The 27,948-nt window shown below is 36.6% G+C and overlaps 1 protein-coding gene across 2 annotated transcripts in view; it reads right to left on the reverse strand.

Annotated features, from left to right (window-relative positions):
* Positions 1-27,948, reverse strand: part of Cped1 (cadherin like and PC-esterase domain containing 1) — a 266,447-nt gene that overhangs the window by 231,047 nt on the left and 7,452 nt on the right. For both annotated transcript variants that reach the window (XM_063241609.1, XM_063241610.1), the window contains exon 3: positions 6,806-6,989. In XM_063241609.1, the coding sequence (XP_063097679.1) occupies positions 6,806-6,989 (184 nt within the window). The remainder of the gene's footprint in view (positions 1-6,805; positions 6,990-27,948) is intronic.

Below are 27,948 nucleotides of genomic sequence, written 5' to 3' on the forward strand. Positions count from 1 at the left end.
TGAGCCCAGGAGGAGCATCCTGACGCTACTGCACATGTTACAGGTACTTCCCTTCAGCAATCAATTTGCAGATGAGAAAACTGAGCCTTTAAGAGATTAAGTACCCTGCACAAGGTTAGATAATCCTTAACAGAGTTAAAAGGCAACTCTAGGGACTGCAGCCCAGGTGCTCCAAAGCTGATACTTTTTAAATTACCACTGTCTGCTCTTTCCCCAAGGAAGCAATTCTTAGGTTAAGCTCTTCTTGCTTATGGGCAATTTAAATATCAACTTCTGTATAGATTCTTTTTTAGTACAAATAACTTAAGAAAAATGTGGAATATGTTTTCCATCACACAGGTTAAAACTGATCTGTAGTAAATGTTTCTTTCCATATAAACTTCAGAAGCAGCTTTTGGCATATGGCCACTATAAATAAGCCTTCAAAATTAGAGTAAATTTCAAGTGATACATAGATTTGTTAGACATTTCTAAAAGTGAAATTGAATGTAAATAAAAATATAGGAAGGTACAAATACATTTAACAAGGAAAGTACTTTTTATTTTTAAATATATTTTTACATAATAATGTGTATGGATTTGTAAGGATATGAAGAAACTTATTTAAGATACCAGTCTCCAGAACACTTGCTATCCAATTTAATATGAATACAAAACTGAAAAATACTATGTCTCATAGCATTGACTTTAACCCTTTATATAAATGCCTTCATAGTATCACACTGTAAGGTGTCTTCCTACCTTCTCCTGTAGGCTGCTATATAAACAAATCTGTGGGACCTATTTGATTGTAAAAGAAATGTTGCTGTGACCTTTGATCAATTTTATTACTTAGTATCATCTATTTAATACATCTTTCAAAAATTTTGTTTCAAATATATTACTTGGGCATGTGAGAAGTTGGGAAAAGGAGCTATAATGTTCCCCTCCCCTCCTGAAAGGTAAATTATACTTTCTGTTGTTACTCTGTACTTGGAGGCTTCTTCTAGCCAAAGCTAATCCTAAATTATGGCAGCTGAAAGGAATATCTAGTTTGGATTTTAATGCTATATTTCCACTTTGGCAACTTTGTTATAACTTGTTTTATTGTAAGCCATCAGACTCTTTTCAATAAAGTTTGGTATAAGTTTAGAGATTAACCATCTCAAACCGAGTCTAATTGTCAGCTCGATATGGAATCATGTTCATATAGTTAACCAACCAAAATCTCACTGATGAAGGGCTCGATAATACAAATTGTAAGCTTTCAGGGAAGTATAGTTTCTATTTCAACAAATCAAGTTTCCTGTAGAAAAAAGCAGCCAAAGGTAATAGGAAAACAAGTGAGCGTGACTGTGCTCTGATAAAACTTTATTTACAAAAACAAGTGGATTTGGCCAGTGAGCTACAGTTTGCCAACTCCTGACAAGAAAACCAATAAGGACTTCTACTTTTTGTATTTCTTCAAAAGTCGTACTATGTAAAACCCCATTACGAAAACAAAAGCAATCTGAAACCATACTATACTATACCTCCAATACTATACCTTTGATAGTAGGTTTATATCTTATTTTTTACATAGATTATAATACACATAATATGAAAATGCATGATTTATTTGAAAGTCAATAAAAATTACTAAATATGAACTATTCTTCAGTTCATATACTTATAAGTATATGTATATATTATAATATATACATATTATATTATAATATATACTTATAAGTATATGTATATATTATAATATATACATATTATATTATAATATATACTTATAAGTATATGTATATATTATAATATATACATATACTATAAGTAAATATACATAAATGATCTGATCCAATGAGAAAATCTATTTTCAGAGTGTCTTAGATCAGATACAACTTATATTTCATTGGGGGAATAATTTTAAAGCTTTTGGAAAATATTTCTCTTAGGCCACAATACATTGAAGCACTGGCTTACTAAATAGCACTTATGTAGTAGAAAAGAGAAAAATTGGTTGTTGCTTCTTTTCCTTTAGAGAATTACATGTTTTCACAAATGCAGAGACATAAGATATACTTCCCCAAAGCAAAGGATTGAAAGACAAAATCAGTAAATTTTCATTCTGTGATGTTTAGTAGGCCTAACTCTGAAAGGAAAACTCTCTGCGTACCATTTTCAAGACCATCTTAAGGATGAACCACTGGTTGTAAATACCTATAAAGTTAAATCATGAGTGCTGCAATGGCAGAATAACAGGTAGATGTCTGCCTCATTTTATTTTAAAAATTAACTGTAAAATTGCTCGTCCTTAAACCAATAATACATCTCTTAAAACAGTGTTACATTATACATAATACCTTGGTTTATGAATGCTTTTGTTTATAAACAAATTGGTTTTTGTGTTTGGCAAAATTTTGTTTTTGTTTGAAAACTCTGTATTGGGCAACAAGCACAACTGTAACCGTCTTTCCCATGACAAACATAAATGTGGCCATCTTTTCCAAAATCATAGTACAAATTTATTTCATGAGTCAAGGTACAACTGTACTTGTACCTAGTTTTAGTTTTTTAAGGAATCTCCACACTGATTTTCAAAGTGGTCGTACATTCCCAGCAAGAATATAGAACGATTCCCTTTCCCTCACACCTTGCCAGCACTTGTTGTTATTTGATTTCTTGATTACAAACATTATTTTTGAGGCAAAATGGAATCTCAGAGTTTTTTAATTTGCATTACTCTAATAGCCAGTGACGTTGAGCATTTTTTCATGTGTTTCTTAGCCATCTGTGCTTTTACTTTGCCCATTTTCAACTGGATCTTTTATTTTAAGAAGTAGTTTTTGAGTCCTTTACATATTCTAGATATTTGTGCTCTGTCTGAGAAATAGCCAGCAAAAAAAGTTCCATTCTGTAGATTTTCTAGTACGTACTAATATAAAAATTTTAGAAATAATAATTTACATCTGTTCCTCAAGTATAAAAATCTGGATCCCTTTCCCAGACTACCGAAGGAGATAAAAATGTTGGCTTGACTTCCCTTTGTCTCTTTCCAGAACAGTGATGGAGTTGAACCACGTGATTGAATACATACCACATAAAGTAAATATTATTCCTGCCTTTAGCAGACAGAGGACTAGTGCTCAGAGAACTGAGGTTGCTTAAGATGATGTATACATAGCCCTACAAGTTTTCTCATTCTGTTATGCCACAAGCATGAATTAACAAGTTCTGCCCATACTCTGATTTAGAACCTGAGCTTGCCTATTTTTCAAGGGGTATTTACTAGTTAAGTAGAAGGAAAATTAATACATTATAAAGCCCAAAGGTCATCCTAGCAGTAGTGAGTATACTGAATAGTACACGGTTATCTATCTGATTCATGATTCTTTTTTTTCTAACTTTTATTCTTTTCTGCCCATGAAAGGTTTACAAAAGCAGCTCCAACTTGGAAAAACATGACCTGTGCTTGGAGGATGGCATAGAGGTTAACAGAAATGACGTGGTCAAGTCAGGAGAGGAGAGAAAGGCAGGTGGAATGGACAGGGACAAAAAGGCAAATACATTTTATATCCACTTTCTTACAACTGAATGTATTTTCTCAATGTGTCAAACCTGAGCATAGATACTCAGCAGCATTTGCAGAAATATCTACTTTGGTTTTAATGTAATATTTTCAAATTGTAAGTTAGCAATCAGAAAAACTGCAATGGCAAAACCATACATGGGTTGCAGAAGGTTCCAGATCACTCTGAATTGTTTTCAGTTGCCCTAGGTGCTTAACTTGGGGAGGTGAAGTTTAGATGTGCCAATACAGCTTCATACATAGTTTATATATGCCCAGAAGGATAATCAGAAAGTGAACACTCAAGAAATGTAACATTAAAGAAATGTAACACAACTCAGAATATAACACTAAAGAAAAATATTCTAGAAGAATCGTATTTCTAGAAAATATTTTTATAGTAAGTGCCTCAGTTTAAACATAATTTATAGATTAAAGTTATGAGCCTGGGAAATAATTTTAAAAATGTTCCCCCTCCTTTGGGATAAATAGTTAAGAAAATGTTAGATTAGAATCATAGAACTGTTTTATTTCAGGTATTTGATTCACACTGCTCTATAGTTTAAAAAAATTCAAAATCAAATAAAAAAATCACAACTCAATTTTTCATACTCATGAAATTGTGAAATCACTACCCTTTCTTGAGGCCTATCCAGAAATAACAGTTTACAATACAGAGTGAAAGAATGCCAAAAGAGAGTTAGAACGATATTTTTAAAGCTGTGGAAATGTGGGAAAAGAGAACCAAATCAGCATTTACACTGACAGATACTGGCGACACCATATAGTTATCTTCACCCACTGTGCCTCCGCAGGCCCTCGCAGCCACTTTGACTGCCAGCTCCATTGCTTTCAAGCTGTCTTTGCACTTCCTTGATATTGGCAAGCTGAAAAGCAATCCTCCTTTTCACTATAAAACTGACCTAACGACATCAAGCAGAGGAGAGACATAGTCCATCTGCTTTGCAGCTGGAGAAGAGAGAAAGTAGATATTGAAATTGAAATACACAGATAATCCATGTTGTGTCCGTAGTAAATCAGGGGCAGCAGCAAGGAGACAGGAAAGTAGAGGACCACTAGACGTTAATGAAATGTCCTCAGGGCTACTCTCCTGACCTCAGGAGCACAGCTCATAGGACAGCATCAGTATAATCATCCTGTTTACTTACAGGATGAAAAGTCTTGTGCAATGAGAGAAACTAAATATTTCCTATCTTTCTTTGTATCAGTAGTTATTCTGATGAATAGGTTTTAGATAACATCACATGTGGATGTTACAGAACTTTGGATTGGCCCCCTGTTAATACAGCCAACAAAAACAACACTGAGATTTGCAAATATGGTTTTCAGTTCTTGTTAATATTCCAGAGCCTTCATGTTTTTTGTTTGTTTGTTTTTGTTTTTACTCATTTGTGTCCAGAAGTCCAGCACTTTGAATTTCCCTACTACTCTTAGGCAGTAGGACTAGCCAGTGGCATTCATAAATGATCTGCCCTCTTGGCATATTCTCTGCGTATTTTAAGACATTTCCTCTCATCGAAATAGTTCTTTTGTAATCTCAGCTATTCAGGAGGATGAGACAAAGGATCTCAATTTCAAGGCCAGGCCAGACAACTTAGTGAGACTTTGATCTGAAATAAAAAGGGATGTAGCTCAGTGGTAGGACACTTTCTGAACATGTCTGATTCTTAGGTTCTATCTCTAGTAGTGAAAAAAGCCAAACAAATCTTGTTAGATTCTGTGAGCTTTGCTAGCTAAGTATCTTATAGCCAACATGAGGGGTGATGGAGGCTAAACATTACCACAAACATTCCCAAAAACTTCTCCCCAACTCCTTTTTACCATCACAAGCCAGTGGGCATGCAACTGAACAAGAAGCATTACAGTGACAGCAAGGTTGTTTTGAAATATATTTTGGTGCCAGGATCTGGCCATTATTTCCCAAAGGAAACCATCTCAGAAATCATCAGTTAATTCAGATTCCCCTTCCCTTCCAATAAGAAGGAAAATCAACATACAGTCAGCCCTTCATAATAACAGTTTCCACATCCAAAGCTTCAGCCGACCATGGACTGAAGTATTTTTAAAACTTGCATATGTACTAAAACTGTTCAGGCTTTTATTCCCTCGCCTTTACTTCCTAAATAATTCAACAACAATAAAGTAGTGTTTATATTGTTATTATATTAGATATGAGAAATAATCCAGAGATGATTTAAAGTATATGGGAGGAAGTAAATAGGTTGTATACAAATACTATGCAGTTTTATAGAAGAGATTTGAGAATCCATGAATTTTAGTACTCACAGGGTTCCTAGAATAAAATCTCCTGTGAATGCCGGGGACATTTGTGTTGCACGATTGTAAACAGACAAATCTGATTTGCTTATTCTATGTCACTGTGCTGTCATGATGACCTCTTGGCAGGATAATGGGCCAAAAGAGAGACTAAGATAAGAGGGTGAGGAGGAAATGAGAGCTGGATATGGCAGCCCTCCCCATTCATCACTTCCTCACCAGGTGAAAGATACAGGGGGGTCACTTCATCTTCTAAAGCCTCAGTTTCCCTTCAGGAATCTAGGGGCAGTTACTATTCGTTAATCTTAGAGTACTCAGGGGGCTACCATGAGGGTTAAATGAGGGCTTGAATACAGACTGTACTGTATGTCCTATGTTTAGCTGCTCAAGAAACATAAGCTATTGTTGCTTTTGCTCTTTTAACCTATATCATCTACTCAATTTTTTTTCAAATAACTTACTAGAAAACTTGTCTCCTATTTTTCTCTTCAAATGACAGAAAAGTACTTGATGAGTAATGTCATCTATAATAAATATCCTTAATTCTTTCATATTCAGAGCCAAATGTGAATCATATTTAAGCTAGCTTCTTGAAACAATTTCCAGTACATTCTACTTGCAGACAAATGAAGTGGCAGTTTCCTTAAAATGTGGAACAGTTTGATGCTGAACAGAATATGTATTCAGGCTCATAAACATAAACATTTTTAATGTAACATTTAAACATGAACTATGATACTCCAGAATGTTATAAAACTATAAACTAAATAATTTCATGAATAAAGAAAGAGCTCTAAGCTAAAGAAAATCTGAGAGAAAGGAGAAAATAGGAGCTAACTTTTCTATGACATGAGAAAATTAAAGATGGATAAAGATTTATTTTTGTGAACTCTTTTTTAGAGAAGACAGTGGTATACTCTAGTAATTGCTTATATTTTTTGTCAAGTGACTTTGGTAATTACTTATTATTCTGACCTTGTTCTAGCAGCCCCAGCCCACGGCCAGCACTGAACCTTTCTTCGGCGATGACAATAGTGTAATGATGCTCTGTGAGGATATGCTGGTAGAGCTGAAGTTCTGTTCTATTGTAGGAAGAAGGCAGGTAGAGTACAGCCCGTCTGCCGTCACCGCCCCAGTGTGTCTCCGTCAGTTCTTCTAGCTAAGAAAGGAAAGAAAGCGTGGAAATTCAAAATGAAAAATTAGTACATTTCCCTTGCAATACATCATTAATGCAAATCAAGGGCTATTCAGAAAGTTGTTCTATACTTTTTTCTCCAGAGATGAAGACAGATTCTCTGAAAAGCTTTAAAAGACAAAAACAGCCTCCTAGGCAAGAAATGAAGGAAAACAGAATTATTTTCACTATTACAGAAAGATAAAAATTTTAGGCCATTAAAATACAGAGATCCTTTAAGGAAAACTGCTGTATAGAAACACAGAGATAAAATCTAGGTGAAAATAGAAATTAGTTGCTATGACTGTCATCTATATTGTTTGTATAAAGGAGTTCCACCTGCATCATCTTTTAATACCTATTTTAGGAAAACATGGTAGAGGAAACAAAGAAGGGACAGACATAAGGACACGGTCAAGAAGGGGCAAGCTGAGAGGCCAGCTGGGAGCTGAGCAGAGCCATGTAATGCTGTGTGTCTCTCAGGTAGGACAGGGCAACATATGAAAACATCTCTGCAGCAGGATAGGCAGGGATCTGAGAAGAGGAGCGCTACAAAGGCTGCAGGACCCCATGTTTTCCCGGTAACAGTTCATCGCTCTCCCATATATAAATATTCCTCTTTCTCACAATGGTGCTTGAAATTCCATTAACAAGGGAATTTCTGAATAGAAGAATAAAATAAGGACGAATTGTACATTTATTATAAGGCCTCATGACAGACACTGGGTGTTATTCTAAAAACCTGAGGTTGAAACCTGATAAAATAAAGATACCTTTTATTACTGGGAGGAGTGATGAGATTGGATGGAGGTCAGGTAAGAATTCCAAGAGGCCAAAGAAGAGGAGGCAAAGAAGAGGGTGGAGAAAGATGAGAGGAAAACAGTAAAGACCAAACTACTTCTAATAGCAGCTCTCAGTCAAGCTGTCCATTTAATGGGTCTAAACTGGGTGTGGAGTTGCACCCCTATAGCATCAGCTACCTGGGAGGCTAAGGAAGGTGGATCACCTTGGGCAACTTAGTGAGACATCGCAACACAAAAATTAATATTTTAAAGGGTAAGAGATCTAGTCTAATAGTAAAGCACTTGCATAGCCTGTGCAAGGCCCTGGGTTTAATCCTAATTACTACAAACCAAACGAACGCCTGAAACATACTACGTTTTTTATTACTTAAACATCTTCATAATTTGCACCACTGATAGAGTAGATTCTGGTTCTTTACAAAGAGAGAAACAAGACCATTAAACTTAAACCTTATCTTCTTTCTCCAGTCACATCACAAGCATTTCCATTCTTCATCTCTAACCCAACCTTTATTCATCACTGTGCCTTCCATTTACAAATCCTCCTTCTTTTCATTCATCGAACTCCAAACCATCCCTCAAGCATTATCTCTTTCGTAAAATTTTAGTTGAAGCACAGATTGCATTAAGCATTTATGAAAAGACATTGCATTGCTTCATTCCAGCTTCCTCCCAGACAGGCCTGCATGGCTGGTGCATCTCTAATGTTTATTCCAGAACACAGTACATGACACGTGCTTAATAATAAACAAAGGCAGTTAGTAAATTACAAGCCCTAGTTCCCTATCAAAACCTTTGAAGAATTCTATAGAAAGAAAAACAAGCAAATTTAGATAATAAACCCTGTACAGGCAGGCAGGAACCACATCACCATGTTCACTGCATAAAACTATTACTGTGTGAAAATTTTAAGAACCAAACCTAATGATGTGAAGAAAGTAGTAACTCTAAAGCCAAGCTGCCAGATTCAAATCATTTCTCTTCCCTAAATTTGTATGGTCTTGGACATTGCTTTTCTCTCCATGTACTATGATAATTGGAAAGCTAGTATCTGCTGAGTGTTTAAGGTTATGCATACCACTGTGTGCCTTCTAAAATAATAATAATATATCATACAGAAAATATGTTAGAAGAGTTTCCTGAGTTGAAGATCTGCCTGGCATATGCTGGCATAGGTCCTTAATATGTAAGGTGTGTGATGAAAGGAACAAAACATAGCTAATCATATCTTCTGCATGCAGTACTTTAGAAAGCCATGCTTAACTATTTTCCCTTGTTAAAGAATATTGTGTTGCATTGATGAGGAAACTACTTACATTCAAGAATTTACTTGAAAATTGTGACATGATTCTTAGCATATGTTGTAATTATAATGATAGCCTTGTGAAAGGTATTTGAAACTGAACTCAGACTGAGTGTTTCCACAGAGGGAAAAGAATGGAGGAGACCAAAGTAAACAAACAGGCCTGTAGGTGAAAGGGAAGACAGAAGCTTCCAAATATAGCAGTGCCACTCAAGTGAAACACACAAGATCCAGAATTCCCTTGTCACATTATTTTCTTTCATAATCACAAGATGCTCCTCTCTATTATGGCTGGCTCAAGTGTAGCAGGGATTTAACTTCAGGAGAATATATTTTAAAACGTCAACATTTTGATTTTTATATTAAAGATATCATCTCTCCTCTTCTCCCAGCCAGGATCAATTTAAGCAAGAGCAAAGTAACTTATGCCAGTATATATTTTGTATAGTATATTCTAAGCAAAGTATAATTACTGGTTATATTTTGTAGTAACCTTTACAATTTAGACTGATATTTTAACTCACATCTTAAACTACAGAGAACAGGAAATGAGCTAGTTCATAATAAATGATGTTGTACTATCTCGTAACACAAACTGCTCCTGTCCTTATAATATTTATAATTCACTGTATCAGCAGAATGGCCCAATACCAAAGGGCAAGAACAGTTTTAGCCGGTTGACAACCTGTGTACACACTGCGTAAGTGAAATAAACACTGTGTAAACAATTACGTCAACCACACTAGCAAGTATGAGATTATGAAATGTGAATAGCAGCAGTTTTGGAAATCAGAGCTCCTGATTACTCTTGCAGTTTCAAAGAAAAATACATTTACTCACTGACCACCACTACAACTAACTTGAGACTTACAACCCTGCTGACCAGAGTTTAGAAAAGAATGGATAGTGTAATGAGAGCACTGGAAATAAAAAATCTGGACTTAATTCTGGTTCTAAAACTTGTTTCCTTCATTCAGCAAGAATACTTTTTTTAAGCTATCATATGTCTATCACAGATAAATGTTTTCTCATACGAACAAATCCTACTATCAGGTTGTACTGAAAATCAATTTTTGATATGAAAATGTCAAACGTAGTGTCTTACCATTAGGTGATATTAACTCTCTATCGATAAACTCGAATGCTAATATTATGTTGTATTTCTCCTTTTATATTATGAATTCCATAAGCTTTTCAATTACCGTGTCATAAAAAGTATTTCTGCAATAAACTATATGTTTCCATAGACTTGACATACATGTTCTTTTGTAGGTGTCATCTTTCTTTCTAAATGCACGGATATTATTTATTTATTTGTTTGTTTGTTTGTTTTGTTGACTATCTGCCTCTCTTTTTTTCTTTTTTTTTTTTATTTAAGGAGAAAAAGAAAAAAAATAACAGAAAAAGGGTACAAGTTATACAGAATTTCAGAAAAAATAAACAGTAGGAAATCACTATTTAATAGATTACATATTGTTATCTTAAAAATAGTTGTTCAAGTTACAAAATTAAAGCATATAAAGTGGACTTTCAAACAGACTGGAAACAGTTTTGTTCAATGATCCAACAAAACTCTGTAATATGGTTATCTATCTTATACACTTAAATATATATGTAGTTATATTCTTTAGAGCACTTTCTTTTCCTTTCTTTTGTACAATGACAATTACACATTTTGGGTTTTATTACTCCCACAGTTCTTATTACTTTATTTTTTGAAGACAGTAAAACCAAATGTGACATAACGGAACAGAGTCAGTCAAATCAAAAGGATGGACATAATAGATAATGTAAAAACAAAATACTAGGTGATCAACAATGGTTACCATACTGCCTCTTGCTATCTTAAAAGGAATTGCCCATATCATCAGTTGTGATAAAACTGAACAAAACAATAAAGAATAAAACCAAAACATTGGAGACATTACAGGACTTTAAAAGAAGATAATAGTCAACTGGAATGGGCGTCATAATGAATCTTATTGTCTTTACAGTTTTGCCTATACTTTCGAACTTGGTACTATCAAGCAAAACAGAACAGAGGAAAATCAGTCAAAGCAAGATGGTGAGGGCTATACAGGGTTTCAAATCAAGTTAATAGGAAATTAAAGTGGGTTACTATAATGTATCCTATTTTTTTAATTTTTCCCTTAATTAAAAAGATAAAAATAAAAAAGTAAATAATTTTTAAAAAGGAAACTGAGATAAAAGAGGGCATAACAGCAAAACAGCACTGGTCAAAGCATAACCATTTAAGTAAAATAGTGTTTCACCACAAGATATCCTGACATAAAAATAGTTACCATAGTGTCTCTTTCCTTGAAATCTTTTGAGTATAACTTCGAATACTGTAGCACCAAGCATATCAAGACAATGTAAAACCATTCAAGAGAATGACAGTATTACAGGGTATTTAGAACCGCCTATCAGAAAATGAACAATGGCTTCTGTATAACTCCTTGTCTATAAAAGTTTTCACTTATATTATCACATATAATAAAATCCAGTAAGATACAACCTGTTAAGACCGATGGAGACAGAAGAATAAAAGCTTGATGGGACTTCAAAGCAAGATGATACTAAATCGGCGCTACCTATTATGATGTCTTGTTTTCTCCAAAATAGCTGTTCATACCATCCAATCTTCTCTGCCTCATTTCTGTTGAGCTCTTTTTCTGTCGTTTGTTGTCAGTTTATCTTCTTCATTTCACTTTCTGCTCTATTCATTGTGGCCTCTCTGCCACTGTTTCTGAAGTCTTGGTATTTTCCTTTTTAAAAATATCCTGCAGTATTCTCTGTAGAGTTGAATTGGTGGTTGCAAATTCCTCTAGTTCCTCTTTATCCTGGAAGCACCTTGTTTTTCCATCAATTTCCAGGGACAGTTTTGCAAGATATATCAATCTTGGCTGGAGGTTGTTATCTTTCAAAGCTTGAATTATTTCCCCCCAGCTCTTCGTGATTTGATGGTTTGTGCCAAGAAGTCTGCTGTAATTCTGATGGGTGTTCCCTTGTAAGTGATCTGTTTCTTGTCTCTGATGGATTTTAGTATTCTGTTTTTATATTGGATTTCTGGAATTTTGATTATTATATGTCTGGGTGTAGCTCTGTTTGGGTTGTAGGTGGCTGGAATCCTGTATGCCTCATACATCTGAGTATCTTTATCTTTTGCTAAATTAGGGAAATTCCCTTGGATTATTTCTGTGAATAGCTTTTGTAGTCCATTTGTTAGTGTCCCTACTTCTTCTTTTATGTTCTTAATTCTTAAGTTATAGATCCTCTTATCATCTTCTAGCCTTTGTATTATTGCTGGGGTTTTTTTTGTTATTTTTAAGAAGTTTTTCATTTCATGCTCCCATATTATAAATCTGCTCTCCAATTCAGATAATCTATCCTTAGTTTCTTTCAAGCTGTTATGCCAGCTTTCGATAGTTTTTAGTTTCCTGGTAATCTCTCTGAACCTGCTTCATGTAGTCTATGTTTTCTCTATTTTCTCCATCAAACAATTCTCCCCTTTTTTTCTGTTCTTCCATTCCACCATCTGTTTTTTTCTTGGGTGGTGCTTAGCATTTCTCTAACTATTTTACTTATATCTTGCTTTATTTCATTAAATACTTCATTTTTAAACTCGTCTATGAGGCTCTGGAGATATCGCTTTATGTCTATTGGTGCCATGTCTGATATTGCATGTTTCCTGTCTTCCTTTGCGTTTCCCTTTCCTGGATCAATGTTCTCAGGATTGGGGACTGAGGACCCTTTCTTGTTGCTTCCTCTTCCCATATTTTTTTGTTTCTTCCATACAATCAAATGTAGGAGGCCCAATTTTTTTCTCTTTTTCTGTTATAGTTTGCTTGAATTGCACTGGCTAGGTGTTCCTACCCACTGCAGTGTACTAGGGAGACACAGACCTGGGCAGCCTACGCTGGGCCCGCCCCTCCAGGTCAACCTACCGAAGGCTTCACTGCTAGGGTGCACCTCCAGGCGTTGGGACCTGGTTTGGGCTAGCCTACTGGGTCTTAGTCAGCGGCATCATGCCGGCCAGGCACTCCCCACCAATCCAGCTTGAGAGGGGAATATGCCACTAATGTCACTGCAGTGCCCTGTTCCGGGAAGTCTGCCCAGTCCCAGTATGTCCTTTGCTGGAGCCTACTACTCTATGAAAGGGTCCTCGTTCTGCTCACTCACTGCAAGTCGATGTAGGGCTCCCTGCTAGTCCCACTCTCAACTCCATTCACAGATTCCCACTCTCAGAGCTTTCACGTGTCTTTCTCCCTGCCCTGCAGATTTGGATGCAGCAGTGATGGCAGGAAATTCAAATCACGGCTTCCAATGGTGTGGGTTCTAGCTTCTGCCCTGAGATTTTATCTGTTCCTGTTATAGCACCAGAATTGGATTTCCAGTTGGTTTCTCTTAGCTTAGTTCATTCCTGAGTCAGCAGAGTGTATCTCCCCTTGCTTAGGACTCCTAGTACTGCACCATTCCTGGATTTTAAGCGGGGTATCTCAGAGAGCCTCCGTAGCTGCTGCTATCTACCTGCCATGTTCTTTCAGAAGTATGACTATCTGCCTCTCACATAACACATAAATGAAATGAAATTGTTTATTTTTGTTTTGTTTTGTCTACTTTTATTTGCCCAGCTTACATGTAGTAATTGGTTCATCAGGCACACCATAAGTATTTTGAATGAATGAATGAATGTGAACATTTTTTCTTCAATATTTGTTTTGTTATGCATGGAATACTATCAATAGAAAGTACTTAAAATTTTTATTAAGTAATGCATTTCAATAGATTTTTGAATAATAAGTAATAATGACAAAATAGAGTTCAATATTTGAACAAAGAATAAATTTACAGTGAAAAAATTGAACATTGAACAGTATTAATAAAATGCTGTTTCTCAGTATATACACTCCTGAAGAGTCTTCACCAAAACTTACTGTGAAACCAAGAAATACAGCTCCTTAAAATATAATAGGGATGAAAAATAAAACTTCCTTCTTTCCAAATGGCAGAAAGATTTTTTTCCTAGATTTATTGAAGTAGCTGTGTATTTATGCCATATTTTGACACTCAAATACAAATCATATGGTGAACTTCAGATATATGTTATATGTGACTAAAAGTTAAATTGCCCTCTTGTCCAGATTCTTCATATTTTAAAAATATTGCAGTATATCATAGTGAATTATGCTTTAATTTTTTCACTGTAAGAATAAGATATTCTTTGACCACTGTAAAATTTACACTTATTTTAGAGAACATATGAAATAAAATGGAAAGAATTTTCCAGAATGAAAACCATACACGTATTTTCACTTAAAGATCATCTTATAATTTCACAAGACTTTCGGACACACAGGTTCTTAGATATGTAAGTAGCACCTGGTAAGAATGTCCCAAACTAGAGGAACTATTACTGAATTCCTAGCTGAGTTTTACAGCTGACTTAACTGAATCTCAAGCCCAAGAGGGAATGGAAACATTTCTCAAAACTACTCTGTGTCACTAAGAACCTTCTGGCTGTCCTCCCAAATCATACTATCCCCACCTGCAACACCCAATGATATTTAAATTTGCTCTTTTGTGACTTTATGTGGCTTCTAAATGATAGAGAAACAGAAGTTTTGATATCAAAAATGTATCCCAAAAAGCACTGACAAAGTAGCACCCACTTAGAGAAGCATTACTGAATTTCATATCACCTGTTCTTTAACCTAACCTTCTCATCATCTCCTCTGTCCAGGGAGGGCTCCTTTCTTGCTAGCTGTGGTCATTGTGTATGCAGCCTACCGCAGTAGTGCACAAATGAAGAAAAGAGTGAATGAATGGATGCATGAATGCAAAGTATGGGTTCATTATCTATAATCAAATTACAGCCTTAAATTATTTTACTCATTTTCAGATTTTTTTTTTTTTTTTTTTTTGTACTGGGAATCAGACTCAGGACCTCACACTTGCCAGGCAGGTGCTTGTGCCACTGAGCTAAATCCCTGGCCACTCAGATGCTTTTAAAAAATGTACTAGAAACATTTCAGCAGAGGCTTCAACATATGCCTCTCAAGTCATAAAATACTCCTAATCTTTTCATCCCCAATGATTATTTTCTCCAGTTTGTTTCAACCACTCCCTCAACTATCATATCCTGAAGTTTGTGATCTCCAAAAGAGCCCCTCCTCTGATGTCTATGAAGTGAAATATTTCACTCTCTGAACAGACTCATAAATCTTTTCCCATTTAGCCCAACATATTAGTTCTTCAGTCAATGGCCATTCCCCTTGCTCCTAACACTGCCAGCCTCTTTTTCCCTCCCCTTCTTTGTCTGCAGCTCAGATTCTATGGTCCAACTCTCCACTCTCTTCCCAATGTACTGACTCCCCTCATTCTGCTGTACTTCTGTTACATTCACGTGGGGAAATATCTGGGAATCCACAGATAGCAGACAGGTGTCTGCCTTTGCAAAGCAAACAGCCATCAAAGAAAGTAAACATAAGCACAACTAGTTATAACAAATTATGATGAGACAGAGGAATCTGGAGGTGAGGGATGCTGTGGGAACACTGAGCTGAGAGACCGGAGGAGACCCATATTCTACCTGTCCTGGCCTTGGCCTGCGGTTGCAGAGAGCTGCCTAGAAAGTGTCCAGCTGGACAAAAGTATATTCAGTTCAGCCTCAACTTCCCCTGACCTTCCTGCTGAACGCTTCCTGTTAATTGTCTATCACATTTTCCATAATGACAAAACATTCCTCTCCGTGGTCATCTCCTTGCTTCTGCAGGTAACATTAACACTCCATAGGGTACATTAGCATACTAAAAGGAAACACAGTGACTTATAAAGCCATCATTTCAGAAAACCTGGGGCCTATCTGCTTCTTGATTGACATTTCCTTTTCTGTTTGTTTGTTTGTTTGTTTGTTTGTTTGTTTGTTTGAAATAGGAATAAAACCCAGAACCTTGTACTTGCCAGGCAGGCACTTGTGCTATATTCCCGGCCTTCCCTTCTTATTTTTATGAAAGGAACCCAGCCTCTTCTCTGTAGCTAATCACACTGCCTCTTCTCTAGATTCTCCACTCTCTGCTCCCAGGGGAGAATCTTCTTTGCTTTTTTCCCATAATGCTGAGAACATCTATATTTTAACTCCTTTCCCTGAATACCTCCCTCACGCACGCACACACGCACGCACACATGCATCGAGAAAGAATCTGAAATCATGCAATAAAACTTCCCAGTGATATGAAAGTTCTAGACTGTTAGGGAATGACGCTGAAGCTCCTATGGATGGCATGGTGCTATTGTTCATCTGCACTGTGAATGTTGTATAGAAAAGAAAATGAAAGAAGACATGACAATTCTTCAAAGCAGAGAAAATATGAGAATGGAAATTAAAAGATCCTTGAAGGTTAGTGCCATAGACATAGCTTTTTTTTTTTTTTTTTTTTTTTTTGTACTGAGGATCGAGCTCATGATCTTGTGCCTTGCCAGGCAGGCGCCTATGCCATTAAGCTAAACCCCAAGCCCCAAGTGGACACTTCTTTATTGTGAGTGGCAAATATAGGTAGTAGCACAAAACACCTAGAAATGTTTTTTTAAAAATGCAACATGGGGGCTGAGGATATAGCTCAGTGGCACAGTGCCTGCCCAGCAAACACAAGATCGTGAGTTTGATCCCCAGTACCAAAAAAGTAAAACATGCATTATCCATTATTTGTGATAGTTTCACCTAGCGAATAATTAAAACTATAAAAACTGATAACTTTACACTAATCTTTACAGGTACTGTTAGGGATATAGCTCAGCAGCACAAGTGCCTGCCTGGCAAGCATAAGGCAGTGAGTTTGATCTCTGGTACCAAAAATTTTAAAAAAAGAAAACTTTAATCTTTAAAGAAAGAAAATTTTCTAAAGAAAACTTTAATCCACAGGTAGGTCCAAATGTGATGAAGCTGATACTTTTTCTAAAAGTTACAGCAGGGAAGTAAGTGGCAGATGAGGGAACTGAAAACTGATGAAGGACGCTTCTCTTATTTTGTTTTATTTTATTTCATTTCATTTTCAGGAAGAATAGCCATCTCCTAGAATTCCAGAAGGCCAGACTTTTACTACCTAATCACAAGATTTCCTGAGAACAATAAGGCACTCTGTCATAGAGCAGAAAAAGAGTTTTGGGTTTTTTTTGTTTTTTTTTTTTGTTGTTGTTGTTGTTGTTAGTTTGATTTTAGTCACAGATGCGGAGAGTAAATAGTGAGAAGACACAGCCATAACACAGTTGAATCCTGAAAAGAAGGAAAGTGCGAGGACTCAAATCTGCCAGAAGGGATAGAAGCTCAGGAGAAAGGATTTGCAGTGAGGTTCTAAGTAAAAAGAAAGAATGCCCACCCAACATATAGAAGAGAAGGGACACAATGATGTCAAGTTGCCATGGTAGGTGGGACTCTGCAGTACCCTAACCTGGAGGATACAGCATGATTTTTGCTTATCAGAAGACTCTTTCATATCTATAAGACCCTAAGCATACCATCTACAGGGAAATCCTAATGGTTCCTTGGTCACCTCTATGTTTATTGCCTCTTCCTCCCACTTAAAGCCTTGGAAACATGCAGTGCTTTTCTGAAAGGGGCGCACACTGTCCATCTCATATAAATCAAGGAAAAAGAAACAATGGAGGAGAGCAAACTGCAAGACAAAAAACATCCAGACTGACCAACTACTCCATGAGCGCACAGTCATGCTGGATGTGGCCTCACATCTATGAGCAGCTCATTCTCTCCCCAAGATAAGCCTGCATGTAGCATGGGGCTTGGAGCAGGGAGAGACTAAAAACAAAACCAAGAACACAAACAGCAGTTTTGCCTGGGGTTCATACCTGAGGTCTCTGGCTGTGAAGCGTGGCTACCCCAGGCCCTGGCACAGCTGTCAGTGCCCTATCTCTTTTCCCACCGAGTTGCTCATTGCTTCAACCCATGTGGAAGAAACTATCCTATCTTCTTCTCTGCTTCTCCCAAATTTCTCTTTTTCTCCTTTCTAGCTGTTTTCACAGTCACATGAAGCAAGTTTTTCAGCCTCCTCTGGACGCTCTTTCTCCAACTTACTCAAGATTCTTTGTCTTGAAATGCCACCCACGATGCACAGCTGTGGGCCATCAGTTTTTCTATTTACTGCAACTTTATAGACATAATAAAGATGCAGCCGAAAGGATAAACACACAGGGATAGCTGGGAGATGGTGACCCTGCCAGAGGCCCTCAAACATCTTTAAGAATAAGAAAACGAGAAATGAGGAGATCAGGAGAGAATGTCACTTGCTTTTTCTTTTGGCACATTTGAATTCACTTCCTATTTTGGAGCAAATGTCTTTAGTTTCTATCCTTCTCTTTCCCTCCCTGTTTCTCTACCGTCTTGCCCCTTCCCTGTCCTTTTCCTCCTCACACTTCCATAGAACTTAATAGAGGGAAGAAGTTATTTTCTTTGCAGCCCAAGCCCTGATCATACTTGCTGATTTTAGAGTAAGTGCTCCCAGCTGACGTTCAGAGGTCGCTCAGTGTCAGCAGGCCTTACAGCACGTCCTCCGTAATGAAGAAATTATAGAATAGACAATCCACCCTTATGAAGCAACAAGCAGAGTACAAGGAGAGACCTTGTTCTTCTGAAACATGTTAAAATAATAGCAGTAACAATGAGTGAATTCAGCAGTTTAGCCTTAAAATAGTAAGTCTACACAAAGGAAATGCAGCAGAAAGAAAAGAGCACTGGGGCAATTACAACAATGTTAGTACCTAAGCAGCAGGCCACAAAGATGTGCGCGCCAGACACTCCAAATGTCAGCTGGAGTCTTGTCCAGCTGGTCTGAAGTCTCCGGCTACTTCCCCACTCTCTGTCTGTTGACACTCTGTAAATCCTACTTGGTTTTATATACTTTACTTTCCGCATCTGCAAATGAACACTGCACTTCAGTGTTACTGGTCATGCTTCTGCAAGGGTCAAAGGAGATTTAAACAGTTTATATAAAAGCCTTCAAGAATGCGTAATTCCTCCCATATGGGATAACAGAGAACAGTAGACAAATGTAAGACTTTACTAAATGTCTAGCTTCTAAAGACGTTGTCAGGTGGAAGGATCTCTTGAAAAAGTAAAATATTTCCAATAAAAGCCTTCAGAAGTTTTACTATAAGATTTATAGAAGTCTTGTCAAATTAGACAGACAAATTTGGCAGAATGTGACAAGGCAGTGAAAGAGACATTAAAGCACTGAAAAACAGTTGCTGAGCCACAGTCTCTACTGTTCTCTGGTCAAACACTAGAGTTACAATAAAGATATCATTAGAAGGAAAAATACGGACATTAAGACCATATTCATGGAGTGAATATGTGTCTCAAATCTGAGGGCTGTATAAAAATGGCAAGGTTGGGGATATAGCTCAGTGGCACAGCACCTGTCTGATAAGCACAAGGTCCTGGGTTCAATTCTTGGTACCAAAAAAAAAAAAAAAAAAAAGACAATTCATTAATTGTACAACTAAATATAATTTAATTATAATATATTATAATTTAATATACTTTTAATCTTAAGTCTTTCACTAACCTTTACTTTCTGGTTTAAAAATATGGTCACTGTTTTCTCATTTTAGGCCCTTCCTATAAAATTCAACTTTTCAATTCCAAAATTCTTCACTTTCATTCTCTATGTCAGTCCTCTTTCTCTTCTCTCCAGGGTTCCAATCACAAAGATTTCTGCCCATCTTTCCATCACCCAATCTGTCCATTTAAGACACCACTGTCCTCCGAGCCTTGCGTCCTCTCTGCCCATCACCTCTGCTGTAGGTCACCATGACCTACCATGAGAGAGCATGTGGCAGCCAGCCTGGAATCCCTTTCTGGCACAGGAGCACATGCATCTCCTCTGGGCAGCGAGTCCAGCTTAACAAAACACCTGCCGGATATGAGGGTCGAATTCAGGCACTGAGTAGGGATTAGGAGCATCTCTGTTCATTATCTATTCACCACAGTGATGCCACCACATTCATGCCTCCTGGGAAAAAAGGAAAGTTAAATCCTAAACCCACTTCACACCTTGAATATTGCCAGTTCCAAACACTGAATCCAGTTGTCCCTTTTTGGCATTCACATAGGCATAGCAACCAACGCACCTGAGTTCTTCCCAGAAATCCAGGACCGCTAACAAAACCAGAACATAAGCACTAATCATGTATCACTGCTATCAGGTTTTTAAGTTTCTAACCTTTCCCATGTTCCTTCATGGGACAGATTATGTTGCATCATCGCTCTTCGCTTTCTTTTATGGCTAGCTATAAGAGCAAGTTCCCTTCTTAGAGGTACAGTTAGCTTTTTAAGGGTCCTTTAGAAAATATCTCTGCTAACAGGACAGACTGTTTCTATCTTCTCAAGAAAGCAGGGGATGAGATCATCTTTTTAACGATGTTTTAATGAGGTTGTTAAACACTGATGAAGATCAGAGTTTAAGAATCCACTTGAAAATGCAAAAGAAGAACCCAGAGACTGCTATCACAGGTATTCTACATTGAATCCTCAGCATGAATTTACACTAGATCCCTTTCATCCGTTCACTTGACATGTTATGTGCCAGGAATTACATAAAATCGATCTTAGCCTTGATCCACCTGTCAGTAATTTATCTGAAGCTTGGTTTTAATGCTAGAGTACACAGAGTTCAGTTATGTTATTAAACATGCATGGTTAGTTTGTTTAAGGCTCTGCTAAAAATTGTGCTTAAAATCATGTGCACAGGATCATGTGGGCTTCATTGGAAGATGAAGCCAACTACTATTTATATCACATAAAAGGAGACTCCTTTTAAAATGCCATTATTTCATATTTAAAATAGGAAACATTTTAGCTTCTTAAGGTCTATATAACTGAAAAAATATAAATGTCCACTCAGTTTCTCTCTCTGTAGTAAAACAGGTTTGTTTAAAGCAAACATGCTATTGTTTTAATTTTGTTTCTTTGACAGAAACATAGTAAGCTTATTTCCTTTTGCTCAATGCTCATCTACTCCCCCACAAAAGAAAGAAAATTCTGACTTAACTCTATCTGCTTTTAAAATAGCTTATGTAGCTCTAAGATACTGGGATAAATAGCTTGTACAGCAAGAAATTTCACATAAGTTAATGTTCACACTGTTTACTCAGAGAAACAAAAAAGACTGTTCTCAATGACACTAGCAAAACTCATTGAAAATTACTTCTGCCCTCTGGGTGTGTCCAGTTGGGAAGGTTTACTGTTCAATATGAAAGTCAACTTTTCACTGATGTTTCACTGAGGTCAGGGAGTTCCTGCACTGCTACAGAAAAGTTAATTTCCTGTTCCATTTTTCCTGGAGCATTTGTGCACTTTGGCTAAATGAATGCTAGATTTTCCACTCAAGAAGAAGCAAGCTTAGGGCTGAAGTTATTGGAATGTTATTATACTTCCTATTGCTTGTTAGAAGAACAGTGAAACATCGAGAGGAAGCTCAATTGTGACAGCACAATTTTGAGCTTCTCGTGACATTTTCAAATGTAATTTTATAACTTGACATCTATATAGCACACTATCCTGCTATTTTTTAATGAAAAAAAAAGAGTATTTCCAATAGTTATGTATTTGCATTCTTTTCCCAAGAGGCGTCCAACGCAAAGGAGGTATTTTCATGATACTATCCTCTGATGTATGATGCTGTTACCTTCTTGCCATTTATAATTTCAGTGATTTTTTTTTTCAGTACTGGGGATCGAACTCATGACCTCGCACTTGCCAGGCAGGCGCTTGTGCCACTGAGCTAAATCCCCTGCCCAATTTCAGTGATTTTCAAAACACTCTCAGCTAGTATCTAACCTGACCCTGTAGAAACTCTGTAACAAGCATTTCCCTCCCTAGGTCACAGGAAACTGAAAGCAAAAAAAGTCATTTATCCATGATCATTCAAGTCCAGCATTGAAGCTGGAAGATCTATTTTTCAATCTTAGGCAAAGTCCCCTTCACCTGGAGAGGGGTACAGGTTCACATTAGGATCTATCTCAGACAAACGAGCATCTTTTGCAGTGATTTCCAGAAGTTAGTTGCACACTTGCCAGCCACACATGCTTTTTCTTCTGTCAAAAGAAACAAGAAACACTAGGTTCCTGACGCAATACAGTGGTCCCTTCGTTTGTGAACTTGATTCTTTCCACTATTCTGGTTGCAAACTGAGATAAATAAGAAATTAATCAAATTCAAAGGTTAGGTTCGATGTTGAACTTATGGAGAAATTTGACTTGGTTCTTATTCAATTTGGTTTGTGGCCAGAATCATAGAAAGAACCAAGTTCCTGAATGAGGTACTACTATATTATTGTTTAAGTACTATTTTTTTTTCTATAGATTGCTCACTCTTATTAGGCTTTTCCTAGTACCTGATTCTTCCATTCTAAATTAGCCACTTTATCACTTCTTCCTCCCTCAGACATATTCATAATATGCTTAGGGCAGTAGATGCCAATTTCAATTTGTCAAAATCAGCTGCACGATAGATGACAAGAGATTGGCCAGCAAAATAACTGAAATATTAAAATCTGAGAATAATTTATATGCATGCCAACCAGCATAGTCTTATAAATCAGGAGAGATGTGCTGCATTCTCTCTATTGGTAGTCCAAAGCACTTTGTTGAGCAAACTAGAAAGGAAGCAACTCTGTTTTACATGCAACCTGGAAAGCCAGTAGAATGTTGGTGCATTTAACTGTCGGTATAAATGCTATAGGGGGAAAAGTGACAGAGACCTATTACTATGAGGCAGCCAGCATTAAAAATTTGCCTTTTCAAAATGTAAAGAATAGCAGACAGGCTGAGAATAAAAACATGGACTATAAAACAAACATAATCCCAATAAAGTATGGATATATAAGGTCAGAGTTTGAATACAGCTTAAGGGCAGAGAAGACATACACAATTACAGAATCCAATCCTGACCTTCCACTATGCTTAATGTTTTCAAGCACCTAAGTTTACTCAATTCTCAAAAATACAGCTAAGACACTTCCATTTTACTGATGAGAAGACTGAGGTAAATTCAGGTAAAAATTGTTAGTGGTCCTATAACTAGGCAATGGTACAGAATTTGAACCTGTATATTCTACCACATATTCATGGTCTTCTCATGTTATATACTTCACACGCTTGAGATGAAAGCTTTGTTGGAGACAGCAAGATCTGTTCTCATCGATTATAATGAGAAGATTAACGCAGATTTGCAGGGCTTTCCCTTACTGAGTACTTCTGCTGGACTGTACCCTAATCAACTGGTAAGGGTTTCTGTTGCGAGTCCCTTGCTAAGGACCAGAGACAATAATGGTTATGTTTCAGGGCACCCTATCAGGTCCATTCTGTACTTCATGTGCTCTTCCTAGTAACTTTTCATTCACCTAATATTTTGAATAATAAGCTTCTTGAATCTGTGTTAGTAAATTTTATTAAAAGTTACATACTTTTCAACATCCTTAAGCATAACATATTGAGTATATCATTTATCATTATATATTCTTTTAAACCCCCTAAATTATAACTGGAAATGCTGTTTTAGATTTTGGACAAGTCTCCAAAAGCACAAAAGTAGACCAAGTACTGTTTACTTTGCAAACCTCCAACTTTGGTATAGTGCTTGTCAGAATATGTAAATGCTATTTAGAATACAAGTTCATCTTTCAGTGAAAAAGGCTTCACAGGAAAAAATATACAAATAAAGTCAGAAGGAAAACCGAATACAAAAATACCAAAATATTCTCGTCATCCCAAAAGGCCACAGAATCAAAACTCGTAACATAACTGGAAAAGTATGCTTTTCATAATGTCATTGTATCTAGTGGTTTTCCATTTCAGAGGGTTTTTCTCATGTGAGTTTTCAGTTCTGTTAGTATGAGAAACAGAGTTGCTTAGAGGGAGAAAGAAGCAGATGCTATGGCACTAGCTTGAAAAAACAAGAGGGAATTTCACCTATGAAATGATTATCTGGTTCATAAGAAATTTAATGTAACTTACTTAAATATGAGATTCATCAAGACGATTAAGATTTTGTATAATAGAAGCAAGTTTGAACTTGTTTGAAATTCTCTCAGAATGAGCAATTTTTCCCCATATATATATTTCATTATAAAAATTTAACATAACTCTAACCAACTATCACAGAGAAACCTACAGGTTCTAAATTCTCATTAGATAACCCAACTAATTCTGTGAAAGCTATGTACCTTGTGGAATGCTGACATCTCCAGAAAATGTCTTACATATAGTACATACGTGTCACACATAATGTTTACAGCCCTTGTGGGAAGTTGGTACATAAACATCATACATCTTGTTTCCTTTTTCGTCACTTGTCTTCTTACCTAACCCCATCTCTTGAACAAACCCCTTCTCTGAACAAAATCCATCTCCCTACTTTCTATTATCTATCTTTTATATAGCTCTTATTTATACTCTGGGTTTCTCATTCCAAAAATCCATGTACTATTTAAGTCTGAGTGTCTGATTTATCTTACTTAACATTATGGTCTCAAGGTGCATCTATTTTCCTACAAATGATTCAAGTTCATCATTATTTGTAGCAGATTAGTACTCTATTTTGCACAGATTCCAGATTTTCTTTATCCGTTCATCTGTTGATGGACATATGAACCACTTGCCAGATTCAGCTATTAAGAATTGCACAAGTCCACCAGCATGATTTCAAAATGTACACCTTCCAGTCTAAATAAAACACAAAAAAAATGAAAGAAATTGAATTTTTAGTAGACTCAATCTGTCTACTAAAAATAGAAATTCCTTGGTAAAGAAAGGTTAGAGGATAGAGATAAAGACGACAAAAAAGATGGAAAGTAATTAGAGAGTCAAACTGATGGGAAATGATGTTCTTTAAAAAATACATGTGGTAGACATTTGAGAATGTTAATAGACAAAGGCTCTCAGGGAGATGAAGGAGCTGACGATACCCAGAGAGACTGGTTATAATTGATGAAATATAGTGGAGCAAAAGGTCTGACAGCTTCTATTAGTCAGAGGCCCAACAATTACTACAGAAAGGGATTTCAAGGGATACTGGTGCAGGAAGAAGAAACTTAGAGTTCAACAAAAAGAACAACAGAAGGAGAAGAAAGAATTGTCCTTTTTCTGGCTCCTGCTCTGACCAAGGATGTCAGAGTGAGCCTTCTCCAACCCTCAAGTTCATCACTCATTCATTTACTCATCCATTTACAAAATATTTATTAAGAGTCCATTATGTGTTAGGCATCATTTTAACACTGGAAATGTAGATACAGTAGAAATTAAATACAGTCTTTGACCTTGAATACACTGATATTTCAGGTGGAAAGACAGGCAATAAACAAATAGATACACCTATATATTTATTCAGGGTCCAAAATTTTATCCTGTTTTCTCTACTTCCCACCCAACTCGCTCTGTCACAACCTCAGCCCTACCATGCTGCTAATCTCAGCATCTCAGACAAAAAAAAAAAAAAAGAAGAAGAAGAAAGAAAGAAAGAAAAAATTTCAGGAAAATTTAGAACTGTACAGATAAGCAGGCCTAACTTTGAATAACATATCAGCCTCCCTAAGCTTTGTCTTGATTCTCAAAGTTTGTTTGGCTGCGAAAAAACAACAGTTTAGAGGTTGGACGAGCGGGAGAAAACCTTAAAAGGCTTTCATCAGAGTCTCTCCTTACCCAAGGGTCTAGGTTCATTGTAGCAACTACTGATTGCTCACCTACTTTGAAAAGGTCAAATGTTAGAGATGACAGAGATGAATAATCCTCTAGGAAAATAATAATTATACTGATAGCTAATTGAGTACTTTCTATTTTTCTAGACATTTTAAGTGCTTTGCTTGATTTATTTCAGTTAAACCTTGTGTTAGCCTTGGGAGCTAGATAATAATATATTCATTTTCAGGTTAGGAAACTAAATCCTGAAGAAGTCAAGTAATGTGCCCAAAGCAGCAACTTAACAAATGGTATTAATTTGACTCAAGAGCTCTCATATACTTAACTATTCTGCCTCCTCGATTTTATTAATTCCCTGTGACTGCCATAGGAAAGTGCCACAGACTGGGTAGTTTAAGACAACAAAAATTTATTGTCTCACAGTTTAAGAGGCTGGAAACCTGAAATCAAAGTGTCAGTAATGCCATGCACATTTGACATCTCTACTGTGATCTTTTCTCACCTCCTGGTGGCTTGCGGGCACACCTTCAATGTCTGCCATCGTCTTTTCATGATCTTCTTCCTGCATGTCTATTTCCATATAAAGACTTTGTGCATATTGGATTAGGAGCCCAGGGTACTCCAATGTGACCTCATCTTATCTAATTATACCTACAACCATCGTATTTCTAAATAAGATCACACTCTGAAGTGTTCTGTGAGGGTTCGGACTTCAATATACTTTTTCTTTGGGGAGGACACAATTCATGCACTAATAAATCGATATAGTAGCAGTATAGTGATTAATGCTAACGAGTAAATATAGTATTGAGGCTAGAACAGAGATACAAAAAACACAGTCTCTATCCAATCCTGTCCTATCAACTTAATGTCTTATTTTGAGGTACTTTCCTTCTATAAACTTTATTTTCCTCCCTTATAAAAGAAAGACATTAAACGTAATAATCTCTAACACATTGCCTGTTCTAACATTCTAACGTTCCTTCATTTCTAAAAAGCTGTAGCAAAAAGTAAGCTTTATTTGGTACATTAAAGTATGCATTTATTTTCAGAGATAATGGGCACCACGAGAAAGACATGAAAATCATAGGCTTCAGAATGTTTTGAGAATGATCATGAAACTTTTAAAGCTATTGATTAGGGCAGATTCCCTGGATAAAACTTAGCATGAGGTAGAGATACTGTAGTTTAGAGAACAGAGTTTTGGGCTGGCTCATGGATTGTGACATTAATGCAGATGAGGCGAAAAGATAGAAAGTGTGTTGCAACATTTTAGGAAGAGAATGAGGAGAACTGCACATGCTTAGGAGGGAGAGAGTCACCCAGCTGAGTAGACTCAACATTACAGCTACTCAGAACTTCCCCACAGAGAAATAACGGCAGGAGTGCATAGGTAATACAGAAGATGTGTGCAGATGGCGAGGTAAGCTTGTTAGACTACTGAAGTCAACTAGATTATAAATAGTGGTCAGCACTGAGATTTTGAAGGTAGACTCAAAGATTTTAGAATATGATTAACTAGAATCTGGGTCCATTTGAGGGACAGAGGGAAACTGTACTTCACATCATCTATAAAGGGTGCACCAAGGTGGCATTTACTAAACATACTCAGAATAAGCAAGGGCTAAATATGCCTCATGTTCACAGAGAAAAACCAGAGGCTAGAGCTAAAAATAATATCATGTCTACAGGCATTATATAAACCACAAAGAGGAAATTTAGATTTGGTAAAGAACCCAAAAAGGTGAGGAAAGACTGAAATGTAACAGACCTGTTGGGCTGAAACAAATGGCTCTGAAAAAGAGCTGTACATAAGACAAAAATGTTCTGGTCTTTACCAAACAAGGTCAATATGGTTAACACTACGAAACTATACACTTAATGGTACAGAGGATAAATTTCATATGTGCAGGTCTTTTACTAATATTAAAATCTTTTAAAAGAATTTTTAAAAATAAAGAAAGAGTCTTGAAGAATGCTTTGACCTTTTTAATTTAGAACCAGCCCCATTGGTCATTGGCAGGCCATGGCTTTGTGAGGGAATCAAACTAGATGGATGTGGTGTGGGCAAGGAATGGCTAAAAAGTAAGAAATAGCAAAGATAACCCTAAGCTTTAAAATCTATGTATCG

Source organism: Cavia porcellus, unplaced genomic scaffold, assembly GCF_034190915.1.
Source record: "Cavia porcellus strain 051 isolate PalLab524CR breed Dunkin Hartley unplaced genomic scaffold, mCavPor4.1 scaffold_2, whole genome shotgun sequence".
NCBI classification, from domain to species: domain Eukaryota; kingdom Metazoa; phylum Chordata; class Mammalia; order Rodentia; family Caviidae; genus Cavia; species Cavia porcellus.